At 35.2% G+C, this 13,195-nt stretch overlaps 1 protein-coding gene across 10 annotated transcripts in view; it reads right to left on the reverse strand.

The window, feature by feature from the left end:
• The window catches only part of CCDC138 (coiled-coil domain containing 138), a 110,429-nt gene that overhangs the window by 58,220 nt on the left and 39,014 nt on the right, over window positions 1-13,195 (reverse strand). For 8 of the 10 annotated variants that reach the window (XR_003142298.3, XM_035696097.2, XM_049115373.1 and 5 more), the window contains 3 exons: window positions 9,715-9,792; window positions 9,498-9,605; window positions 7,390-7,554 (listed from right to left, as the gene is read on the reverse strand). Coding sequence is in view for 9 of the 10 variants with exons in the window: in XM_049115373.1 (XP_048971330.1) it covers window positions 7,390-7,554; window positions 9,498-9,605; window positions 9,715-9,792 (351 nt within the window). In the remaining variant the exon portion in view is untranslated. Of the gene's footprint in view, window positions 1-7,389; window positions 7,555-9,497; window positions 9,606-9,714; window positions 9,793-12,536; window positions 12,667-13,195 lie in introns of those variants that run through there. The other 2 variants (XM_025462640.3, XM_025462611.3) reach the window with 2 other exon arrangements.

Genomic DNA, 13,195 nt, shown 5'->3' on the forward strand with positions numbered 1-13,195 from the left:
TTGCACTGAATATGTAGATCAGTTTAGGAAGCATGCTAGCTCAATCCATGAATAAGGATGTCATTCAATTTTAATTTCTTTCAACAATGTTTTACAGTTTTCAGAGCATGAGTTTTATTTACACTTCTTTTGAAAAACTGAGTCCTAAGTATTTTATTCTTTTTGATGCCACTGAAAATGGAACTGTTTTCTTAAACTCATTTTCAAATGGTTCATTGCTAGTATATACACACAATTGCTTTTCTGAATATTGAACTTGTATCCTTTAATCTTAATTTGTGTAATAGTTTTAACAGTTTTTTAGTGAATTCCTTAGGCTTCTACATAAACAAGATTATGTCATCTGCAAATAGTTTTACTTTCTTCCTGCTCTGGTTGGGTTTATTTCATTTCCTTGGCTAACTGCCCTGCACATGTCGAATAGAAGAGGTGGGAGTATTCCTCTCTTCCTAATTTTAGAGAGAAATCATAGTTTTTCCTCACTAAATATGATGTTAGCTGTGTAGGTTTTGTAGATATGCTTTATCAGGTTAAAGAAGTTCCCTTTTATCTCTTTTATCTCTAACTTTTCACAGCTTTTATCATAAAGGTATGTTGGACTGTCAAATGCTTTTTCTGTATCTACTGAGAAAATCTTGTGATTTTTGTCCTTATTCTACTGTTATCATGCATTACATGAGTTGATTTCTGGAGGATAAGTGAACCTTATATTCCTGGGATAAACTGCACTTGGTAATGGTATATAATTCTTTTTATAATGGCTGGATTCAATCTGTTTGTATTGGGTTGAGAATTTTTGTGTAATAGTAAGAGATTGGTTTCTAGTGTTTTTGTGATATATTTGTCTGGTTTTGTTATCACTATGATACTGGCCTCATAAAATGAGTTGGTAAGTGTGAGATCCTTCTCTATATTTGAGAAGAGTTTGTAAAGAATTTATATTAATTTTTTAAATGTCTGGTAGATTTCACCAGTGAAGTCATATGGGCCTGTATTTTTCTTTGTAGGCAGTCTTTTGATTAATTTAATGTCCTTGTTACAGATCAATTTAACTTTTCTATTCCTTCTTGAGTCATTTTTGACAGTTTCTGTATCTCTAGGAAATTGTCACTTATTTATCTTATTAGCTCATGATTATTCATAGTATTTCCTTATAACCTTTCTACTTCTATAGACTGGTAACGTCTCCACTTTTATTCCCAATTTTAGTAATCCTGGTTTGGTTTCCTCTTTACTTTGCCAATCTTGTTAAAGGTTTGTCAAGTTTCAAAATCTTTGCAAAGAACCAACTTTCACTTCTTTTGATTTTGGGTTTTTTTTTTTCTTTTTTTTTTAAGATTTTATTTATTTATTCATGAGAGACACAGAGAAGGAGGCAGAGACATAGGCATAGGAGTCCTTTATCAGGCTCTGTACAGGGAGTCTGATAAAGGACTTGATCCCAGGATCACGACCTGAGCCAAAGGCAGACACTCAACCACTGAGCCACCCAGGTGCCTTGCTCTGCTGTTTTTCTACTGTCTATTTCATTAGCTTTTGCTCTACTCTTTAGTACTTCTTTCCTGCTGGCTTTAGGATTAGTTTACGGGACTATTTCAGTGTCTTTTGGTAGAAGGTTACATTACAGAGATTGTTCATCTTTTCTAAGGTAGGCATTTGCAGCTGCACATTTCTAAGTATTGTCCTAGCTGTATCCCATGCATCCTGGTACATATATTCTCTTTTTTTTTTTTTCATCTTGTTTTCTAATTTTCCTTGTGATTATTTCATTGGCCAGTTGTTTAGGTATATATTATTTAATTTCCATATATTTGTGATTTTCTCAAATTTTTTCTGTTACTGACTTCTAATTTCATTCCACTATGGTCAGAAAACATACCCTGTATAATTAAGATTTGTTTTATGAAAAAAAAAAAAAAAAGATTTGTTTTATGGTCTGCCATATGGGCTAGGCTGGATAATGTTCCAGATGCACTTGAGAGGAATGTATACTCTAAAACTGAATGGAGTGTTCTAATGAATATGTGCCTTGTTAGGTTCTAATTTGCACTAAATATAAAAAAGCACTGAGAGCCACCTATAGACATCTATATATGGACCGGTTAATAAGTATTCTAGTAAGATCTCTAAGCTTCCACAATTTTACTGATTCTTGCATTCTAAATATTTATAACAGAAATTATTACTTCAAATTTTATAGGCTAGAAATTCTAGGTTATTTTTCTTCTGGAATCAATACATAGAGGGAAACAATACTAAAAGCTTCTTTTAGGGTCTCTAACAGATTCCCAAAATATGAATGAACTTTGACGTATAGAATCAAGATGTTATAAGCAGTTATTTTTAAATACACAAAACAGTCAATTACCTAGCATTCAGGATATATGTAGAAATGAGATAATAGCCAGTGCACAGAAAATACACGGTAATGAAAAGACCTGACAGGAAATCTATTGATACCAAATGTGTCAGTCCTAAAGGAAGCTCACAATTCTTGTAACAATTTTTTTGCATATCAACCTTCAGCTTTTCAACATGGAGAAAATACATAGATACAGATGGAGAGATATGGCTATCTTAGGGACCAGTACTTATGACAATCTTAGCTACCATATAAAGTTTCAAAGCTGTTTTAAACCATTATTTCATATTCTTTTACTATTTTAACTATGTAGTTTAGAATAGACTTTTGTACATCACTGAAACTTGAACTTTAATATTTTAGTAGATAATGAGTTATATCAACTTTAAAGAAAATTTTTATTTACAAAGGCAATAAAGCAATGAATAGCTAGCTCCTCATGGAAAACTGTAATGATGCTTATAACCTTAATAGAAATTTATTTCAATTTTGTTTTTCACCATGGATTATTAGAGACAAGACAGTAGAAAGTACATGCATTAAGTTCCAAATTTGCCATTTCCTTCCTAGCCATGTAAAATAATAAAATCTCAAAACTCTCTTATCCTGCTTGTAAAATTGGCATGATAGGTGTGCTAATTATCTCACAAAAACTGTTATGAGGATTACATGAAAAAATAAATGTGGAAGCATTTTTAAAACTATGAATAATAGGTGATCCTGAGCTTACCTTGTCCCATGGGTGCACCCACACTAAACAGCTACACCAATGTAACTTACTATGCAAACAGCATGAAGACTGGAAGAACAGACAGACATTCCACAGTTAATTGTAGAGAGGAGGCAACTTCAAAAAGTGTAAGAGGGGTGGGATTTGGCTGGAAACCAAACCTCTGTTAAGACTAACCACAAATGGGAGGAATACCACAAGTACAGAGAAGCAAGATCAGACTCTACAGAGGCACTCCAGCCACTGGAGAGTTGAACTGGGAAGACTCGGAAGAGGAGTTACTGTAACATCTGGCTTTGAAAACCAGTGGGGCCTAACTCTGGGAGCTTTTGAAATCAGATGGGCTTAACTCCAGGTATTTTGAAAATCAGCAGGCTTAACTCTAGGAGAGCCAGAGGGCAATAGGAAACTGAGTCCCCACCCTTAAAGAACCAGCATAACTCCAGCCCCAAGACACAGCACAGAAGCAGCAGTCTGAAAAGCACCTGGAGTTTATATAAAGAAGATTCATTTACTAATCTCAGAAGGTACAGTGGAGAGGCAGGGATCTTCAGATTCCTCTAAGAACAAAAGTGCCAGAGGGCCCCATTTTAATTTCCCTCCTCCAGACTTGATAGCCAGACACTTGTTGGAGCCAAGGCTAAAACTCTCCATCTATCTTGCTAACACTGCATTCCTCATGCCAGCCCAGTGTTCCCTTAAAAACCTGTCCCAACCGAAGGATCGCTCGCCAGGGATCCATCCAAAGCTGCTCCAGCCCCAACACACCCTGCAAACGCTCCAGCAGGGATGGGCATCACTCCAAAGTGACTCTTGCTCTGGGGAGGAGAAATAACCCCACACACTAGCACACCCACAGTTCCAGCAGCTGAGTCTTCTAGCTGGCTGCACTGGGAGAAAGCCCTGCCATTGGGTGCACTGGTGTCTATGGTAGAGAAGCCAAGCGCAGAATCTAGTCTGACTGCCAGCTCCACTGACAAAGGAAAGCCTCTTAGTTGGTCCTGCAGGTAGAAAGTAATGCTGCTCAGTACCCTGCAAGTGCAGCTGAGAGGTTAACTGCAGACTGCTGGCACCACCCACCTACAAGCCCATGGAAGCCTCAGACAAGTCCCTGAATGGCAAAAACCAAATTCTGCCCAGTATGCCAAGAGCAGGCAAAGCAGGATCACTGTAGCCAAGGGGGCTAAAGGCTCAGATCCAAAAGGAGAGCACACACAGCCCACATCAGAGACACATCTGGAGTACCTGGTCCTGGTCACTGGGGGCACAGCGCTACAGGGCACACAGGGACCTCTTCTATACAAGGCCAGCATTTTCAAGATGAAGTGATACTACTGACCTACCTAATACGTAGCAACAAACAAAGAGAGTTACATGAAATGAGAAAACAGAGAAATATGTCCCAAAGGAAAAAACAGGACAAAACCACAGCAAAAGAGCAAAGGGAAACAGAGATAGATAATATGTAAAAAGATATTCAAGGCAGTATCTTTGATATTACTAATAAAGAACTCAAAGTAATGACCAAAAAGATACTCACTAAACTTCAGAAGAGTGTATGGATTCAGTGAGAACTTCAACACATACATAAAAGATACAAAAACAAAAACAAAAACAAAAAACAGTAAGAAATGAAGAATCTATTCAAATAAAAAATACAGGGCAGCCCCGGTGGCGTAGCGGTTTAGTGCCATTTGCAGCCCGGGGTGTGATCCTGGAGACCCAGGATCAAGTCCGTCGGGCTCCCTGCATGGAGCCTGCTTCTCCCTCTGCCTGTGTCTCTGCCTCTCTCTCTCTCGCTCTATATCTCTCATGAGTAAATAAAATAAAAAAATCTTAAAAAAAAAAAATAACCAGAAACAAAAAGAATAACCAGAAACTTCCCTACTCATGTATAATCATGTATTACAGTCAGAATCAATCAGAACACTGCAGCAGTAAGTAGTACAGGAACAGACAGATCAATGGAACAGAGTAGTGAGTGCAGAAATAGACCCCACCTCATATATACATTTCTTATATAATATATATTTCATATACATTTCAAATCAATGGGTGAAATAGGAGTGACTCCACAAAGATAATTTACCATTTAAAAAACAAAACAAAAATGGGGGAATCCCTGGGTGGCTCAGCTAAAGTTTAGCAACTGCCTTTGGCCCAGGGCATGATCCTGGAGTCCCATCGAATCCCACATTGGGCTCACTGCATGAAGCCTGCTCCTCCCTCTGCCTGTGTCTCTGCCTCAATCTCTCTCTCTCTCTATGAATAAATAAATAAAATCTTTAAAATTAAAAAAAAGAAAGAAAATGGATCTCTACTACACTCTTTATACCAAAATATATCACAGATGAATTAAATATTTCAACCATGAAATAAATGAATAAATAACCATGAAATAAATAAAAAGCCTAGAAACATAAAATTAAATATTTCAACCATGAAATAAATGAATAAATAACCATGAAATAAATAAAAAGCCTAGAAACATAAAAAAATACAAAGTTAAATATTTTCCAAATGTTGGGGCAAGAGAAGTCTATTTTAACACTGATGCGATGGTAAAAATAAAAGAAAGGATATGGATTTTACTACATAAAAATGTAAAACTTTTATATTCCACAGAATACTATTCATTCTAAAATTCATATAGAATCTCCAGGCAGAGTCAACAAAAAATGATCTTGAAAATGAAAAAAGCTGAAGGTTTCACACTCCCTGATTTCAAACTTGGTGCAAAACTACAGTAATCAAAATAGTATGGTATTCGCATAGAGATATACGGGTCAATGGGATAGAGATTGTGAAATGATGTTTGTCATTCATGAGAGACGCCAATATCACTCAATAGGGAAAAAGACAGTCTCTTCAATAAATGGTGCTGGGAAAACTGGATATCCACATGTAAAAAACGAGCTACACTTTTATCTTGTACCAGAGACAAAAAACCTGAAAACTAAAAATGAAGCAAAGACTTAAATGTAACTAAAACCAAACTAATTTCTTGAAGCATTTCTTGGCATGGCCCTTTTACTCCACCTACAAAGCCAGCAAGCATGGGCTGAGTCCCTGACCTGCTTTTCTGCCCCTCTGGTTAAAAGCTCACATGATTACTGAACTCACCCAGACAATACTGGTCAATCTCTACTGGAAGGTTATCTGATTAGCAACCATAATTCACTTCTACCACAGGATATAACATACAGGGATTAGGATACGAACTTCTTGAAGGAAGCAAGCCTTCCAGCAAGCAGAAAAGGCATTTAGAAGACAGATTCTAGGTAAGGATGAAAACTAGAAATAATTTTCTAAAATGAAACTCTAGGGCAGCCCGGGTGGCTCAGCGTTTAGCGCTGCCTTCAGCCCAGGGCTTGATCCTGGAGACCAGGTATGGAGTCCCACATCGGGCTCCCTGCATGGCGCCTGCTTCTCCCTCTGCCTGTGTCTCTGCCTCTCTCGCTCTCTCTCTCTGTGTCTCTCATGAATAAATAAATAAAATCTTAAAAAAAAAAAGAAAGAAACTCTAATAATTATGAAATTGTTTCTGAAAACATTAAACCAACAACTATAGATGTTCAGTCTAAAAAGTTTTAATATATTTCTTGTAGAATATAATCATCAACCTCTAATGACCACATAGACTAATGAGAAATCATGAGTACCAATATCCAAATTAATGTCTGTAACTTAAGAAAATGATCACTTCTTTTTGTTAATGAGAAGCCTCTTGCAAATAGACTTTTTATCCCTTCGTGACAAAAAAAACAAAATTATTTTAGTGGAATTGAAATCCTAAAATGATTGCTATCACGAATTATTCATAGCACTAATCATTTGCCTAACAATTATTCTGCCATTTTTATTTTATTTTATATATTTTTAAAATTTTTATGTATTTATTCATAAGATACACAGAGAGAGAGGCAGAGACATAGGCAGAGGTAGAAGTAGGCTCCCCATGGGGAACCCACTGTAGGACTCTTACCAGGACCCCAGGATTACGACCTGAGCTAAAGGCAGAGGCTCAACCACTGTGCCAACCAGGTGCCCCTATTTTGACATTTTTAGACTAAGTTTTTAACTTCTAGTCTCTATTTTTAAAAAGAAACTCCCATTATGCTAAGAAAAATAGAAGTATGAATTAATTTTAATGAAGTCTGAAGTGAATCATTTTATAACTACCAGTATGGTCAATTTTTTATGAAAAGTACTTTAAATATTTTTTCTCTTGTAACATATACACAGGCTCTCCAGTTTTATTCTCCATGAATCATATATAACAAATCAAAAAACAAACCTTTATACACTTTTCTCGAATATCATTTCTCTGAGAAGCAAATTTGAGTAGTGGCTTTTCACCATCCATTCCAGATTCTTCACTTTTTATTTTACTAAGGTGATGATCTGAAATCCAGTCCATGAAGACAGTTAAAAGTTCATAAACTTGTGCATTAAGTGGTACCTATATGTAAAAAATTAAGTCAAATATTTATTTCCACTCACAATCGCATAAAATTTCAAGAGCAAGCTTTAAATTTGGGGAACATAGAATAATTTACCTAAAAAGAAGGTCACTAAAATATGTAATGAATGACAAAGCTTCCCTAAACAAAGGAAATTCCAAATCAAATACCTCCAATTAACCTTAGAAACATGTTAAATGATGGCTGAGAGAAGAGAAGAAAACCCATCTTAAATAAGAAACTGAGCAAAGGGTTGTAGAAGGGGAGGTGGGTGGTGATATAGGGTAACTGGGTGATGGGCACTAAGGAAGGCACACGAGATGAGAAGTGGGTATTATACCATATGCTCGCAAACTGAATTTTAATAAAATGAAATTCCTGGTAGAAAAATGTATGAGATGCAAATTAATTAATTAATTGATTGATTAATTAAAAATATAGAAGATGTATGAGACAAAACGGAACTTTATTTCTGAATGAAGTAGATTTGAAAGCAGAAACAAGATTTTATTTATTTATTTTTTTAAGATTTTATTTATTTATTCATGAGAGGCAGAGACAGAGACACAGGCAGAGGGAGAAGCAGGCTCCATGCACAGGGAGCCCGACGTGGAACTCAATCAAACAAGATTTTAAATAACTCTCTCTTGTACCCTAACAGTTCTGTCTTCAGAGGAGCTGAGGTCCCATTATAATTAACAGGGTCCCATTAATAATTCAATATTTTACATGTAACAGAAAAATAGTTTCATTTTTCTGCATGTAGCTGTCCAATTTTCCCAGCACCATTTGTTGAAGAGACTGTCCTTTTTCCATTGGATATTCTTTCCTGCTTTGTCAAGGATTAGTTAACCATAGAGTTGAGGGTCCATTTCTGGGTTGTCTATTCTGTTCCATTTATCTTTGTGTCTGTTTTTTATGCCAGTACCATACTATCTTGATGATTACAGTTTTGTAATACAGCTTGAAGTACAGAACTGTGATGCCTCCAGCTTTGGTTTTCATTCTCAACATTCCTTTGGCTATTTGGGTTTTTTTCTGGTTCCATATAAATTTTAGGATTGTTCTGAACAGGGGTAATTGTAACGTATTTTTTTCAAACAGAAACTTTAGATGATAAGTTCAATCATTTTAGATACTAAGTATAAAAACATCTCCTTTAATAAACATGGAAAGTTGTATGACAGGAAAAAGGTGAAGGTGGGAATAGTGAAACATTTTCATTTACAACCACAAAAAATCTATTTACATATGTGTTGCCTGGCAGGCCAGAGCCAGCCCTACTTGTACAAGAAATCATAGGTCCAAGCCCAGAGAGAAGGCAGACCTTGGACTTGGAACCTCAGAAAAGATGTGCAGGTTGGTGTTGATGCCTTCACTGATGTCCCCTCCACCCACTTGGATTAACAGCTACTTCTTGTAGGAAAGAACTGAAAAAGACACAAGGGCACTTTCTAGGATGATGGAAATGTTCTAAATCTAGTTGTATGCTACATGAGTATAGGCATTTTCAAAATTGACTAAGCTATATACTTAACAACCTCTGCATTATGTTACTGTATGTTATACCTCAAAGTAAAAAAATCCTTAGGAAAAATAAACAAAGCCCATTCAGGCATGGATTGGAATCTAGACAGAAAATATTGAAAGCTTGTAGAATCTTCAAATACAATGAATAGTAAAGCTCTTAATAAGTTTAAGGTCTGCGTCTGAAACACTGCTGAAATACTTTGTTTAGCTCTTGTAAATAAAAGCATATTAGAAATATTATACAAATATTTCCTGTAAAGCAATTATTATGGTGAATCCTTCCGTAACACACAATGATGTTTGCCAAAAAAATAAATAAATAAAATAAATAAATAAATAAATAAATAAACATTCAAGAACAAAGCAAAAATGTCTTTGTTTTCTATTGGAAAAATTTTCTATTGTATCATACCTTGTGAGTTTTTGAGACTGGTACTTTTTCTTGTTTTAAACTTTTCATTTCATTGGCAGCATGCGAATTTCCTTTCAACCTCTGTATTGTCAAAAATTCATACTTCCTCTGCAACAATACATTTCCATGAATTAAAACACAATTGTTTAATTAAAGATAAGAAAACCCAAAAGTAATAATTTAAAATTCACTTGTGTCAAAAGAGCAGGCAACTTACCTGTAAATTATCTAAGCGAGCTTGAACTCTCTTAGCCTGAATCTCCATCTTCTTGTTTTCTTCACTTACTTCATTTAACTAAAGTGAGAAGATATTAAATATTTCAACATAAAAGTTAAGCTGATTTCATACTAAAGGTTTCCCAAATTATCTATCTTATCTAATCCATATAACCAAAAAATGTAACAAAACAGAGTTAGCAGTCATGACTAAAGATCATAGCTGATGGTAATTAGACATCGTAGAAATCATTTTGAAATGCATAAAAATACTGAATCACTATGATATACACCTGAAAACAATAGGATATTATACGCCAATTATAGTTCAATAAGATAATAAAAATTTTAATGTAAAAAAATATCATAGCTAAAATCATCATTGGTCCCTAAAGTACTAATAGTATCTAAGTTTACTTCATTCTATAAAATTTGCAAGTCTCTTGACATCTTACAAGTATATGTTTTAATGGGAAATGTCTTTTGATTGAACTTTTTATGTATATATAGAAAATGTACAAATTAACTATGTAGTGTAACTAATTATTGAAATTGGAATATATAAATTTAAGAACTGACATGTTTATAAATATTGAGTCTTCATATCCATAGTCTTCAATTTACCTAGATGTTCTCTATTTTCTTTTAACGTTTTGTACTTTTCAGTATATATATTATGCATATCTTTCCTTTAGATTTATTCCTGGAAAGCTATCTTTTTTGATGCTATTATCTGTGGTATCTTTCAATAAATAATACTATTTTACTGTTGCATATAAAAATACACTTGATTTTTGTATATTGAACTTACATCCAAAGATTCTCCTACATTTGCTTACCTGTCTGTATATTCATTTGGATACCTACATATACAGCTACATAATCATGTTATCAGTAGATAATTCTTATTTCTTCCTTTCCAATCCTTATCTTCTTTTTCCCTATCATACTAACTAGAACTTTCAGTACACTGTTCAATAGAAACAGTAAGTACTCTTACTTCCTTCTGATTTCAGAGGGAAAACACTTCAATAACTTATTTTGTTGTTGGATTTTTTTTTTGTAGACACTTTATCAAAATTAAGTTCTCTTTTATTACTATTATCATGAGCTGATGAATTTTATTATCAGTAGAAATTACGATTTTTCTCCTTATCAGATAATGTGTTTCAAATGAGAAACCTTTGTATTCCTCTATTAAATCCACTCATTTGTATTATTTTATGTATTGCTAGATTCAATTTCCCAATTTGCATCTATATTCATGCAACTGGTTTGAATCTTACTTTTCTTGTAACAATTTTGACACATTTAGTTTCAAGGTTATGCTGGCCTTGTACAGGGGAGTTTTTCTCTACTTATATTTAAGGTACCTGATTTCCTCCTTAAAATTCCTAAGTCTTACCATTCCTTCTTTGGAAGTAAAGGGTCTTGTTTTTCTTTGTTCACTTTTAAAATTTTATCTTTATCTATTGTTTTCAGCAGTTTTAAAACAATGTTCCTATGTATGGTTTTAATAATTGTCCTACTTAAGCTTAAAATAATTTCTTGAATCTGTTAAATTGTCATTTTCTTTTACCAGTTTTGGTAATATGTGGCCATTTCACTTCATATATATTGTTTTTACTCTATGATCTCTTTTTGGATTCCCATGTTAAAAATTTTAACTAAACATCTCTTTTATTTTTTTAAAAGATTTTATTTATTTATTCATGACACAGAGAGAGACAGAGACAGAGGGAGAAGCAGGCTCCTCATGGGGCAGGTAACCCAATGTGGGACTCAATCCCAGGACCTCAGGATCACATTAGCCAAAGGCAGAGGCTTAACTAACTAAGCCACCCAGGCGCCCTAAACATATCTCTTTTAGAAATTTTTTTTATTCTTTCTGTACTCAGTGTTTTTATTCCAAAACTTTTTAGGAAATTATCTTCCAGTTCATTAATCCTGTCTTCTGCTGCACTCATCTGCTATTAACCCATTCATTGCAGTTCTGAAATTCAATTATTTTTTAGTTTCAGAATTTCATCTTAATTTTTTTTATAAATTTTGCTTCTCTAATGAAGCTCTCAATCTTTTTTTCTACTCTCTTGACCATATTAATCATTATTTTAAAGTCATTGACTACTAGCTCCAATATCTGGAACACTGGCAGGTATATTCATATTATCTGAGGCATTTTTGTTTTCTTCATATTGAGTATATGATCCTGTACCAGAAAGTCATATAGGAGTCAAGTGCAAAAATCAGAACTTTTAGAAGTCTGCTCTGGTGAGGGATGTCCCTGCCTAAAAAGCACTCAGGTGGGTGAAGTGAGGCAGAATCCTAGGTGGGACAGTGTGGTCTCCCTGGGGTCACAGAAAGAACAGGAGTACCTGAGTACAGCCGGATTCCCAAGGACTGGAGTGGGGAAGCTGAATGCTATCTGCAAACCCAAGAGTGGGCTCCCCGCTCAGGGTTACTATAAACCACAAACTGAGCAGGGCCTAGTAAGTGGCAGAACTATGGTGAGACTACCCTCCCTCATCGGGGAGGAGCAGCACAATGCGTGCCACAGGAGTCTGCGGGTTTGGAAACTTGAAGCAGGGTTGTGTGCCTGAAATAAAAATGCTTGGTCACAGGCTGGGTGAGCATGGAGTGCAGACAGAGACAGGACAGACAGGAGTGACTGCTTTCCCCAAGGACACACTGAGGAGTTGGGGGCATGAGCTTTCAGCTCTGGGGCTGGAGATTGGGAGGCTGCCATTTCCATTCTCATCCTCTAAATCAGAGTGAAAGCCTTCGGGGAACAAAAGCCACACAGAGCAATCAGAAACCGCTTACAGAGCCTGGTCCGCGGCAAGGGCAGTGCGGTTCCACCCGGGGAAAGACACCTGAGATTCAGTGCAACAGGTCCCTCTCCGAGAAGACCAGCAAGAACATCCAGCTGAGACCAAGCTTACTCATCACACAGAACTGCAAAACTCCAGTCCTAGGGGAACACAGTATATAGAACTCATGGGTTTTCCCTCCATGATTCTTTAGTCTTCCAATTTTAATTTCTCTTTTCTCTTTCTTTTTAAACCAATTCCTTATTTTATCAACTCTTTTTTAAAGTCTTTTTAAGCTTTCATTTCCACAGTTACATTCTATCCATTCTATCCATTTATCATATTTAATTTTACTTTTGTACATATATATGTTTTTCTTTCACAATACAATTTCTTTCACAATATAATTTTGGGATATAGTTTTCTATTCTAATAAACAGACCAAAATACACACAGGATCTACTGTGTATTGGTCTGCTCTGTTCACCTATTTAATTATATTATCTCTCTAATATTTTTAATTTTCTTTTTCAGTTTCAGGTCTCTTCTGATTTGTTTAGTATATATTTCTCTGGGGTTGTTGTCATTTTAGTACTTTGATCTCTCATTCATCTATTTTTCTCTGGATAGAAACAAGACAGAAAAACTCACTCAAAACTCACTCACTTGTTT

Source organism: Canis lupus, chromosome 10, assembly GCF_003254725.2.
Source record: "Canis lupus dingo isolate Sandy chromosome 10, ASM325472v2, whole genome shotgun sequence".
Classification (NCBI taxonomy): domain Eukaryota; kingdom Metazoa; phylum Chordata; class Mammalia; order Carnivora; family Canidae; genus Canis; species Canis lupus.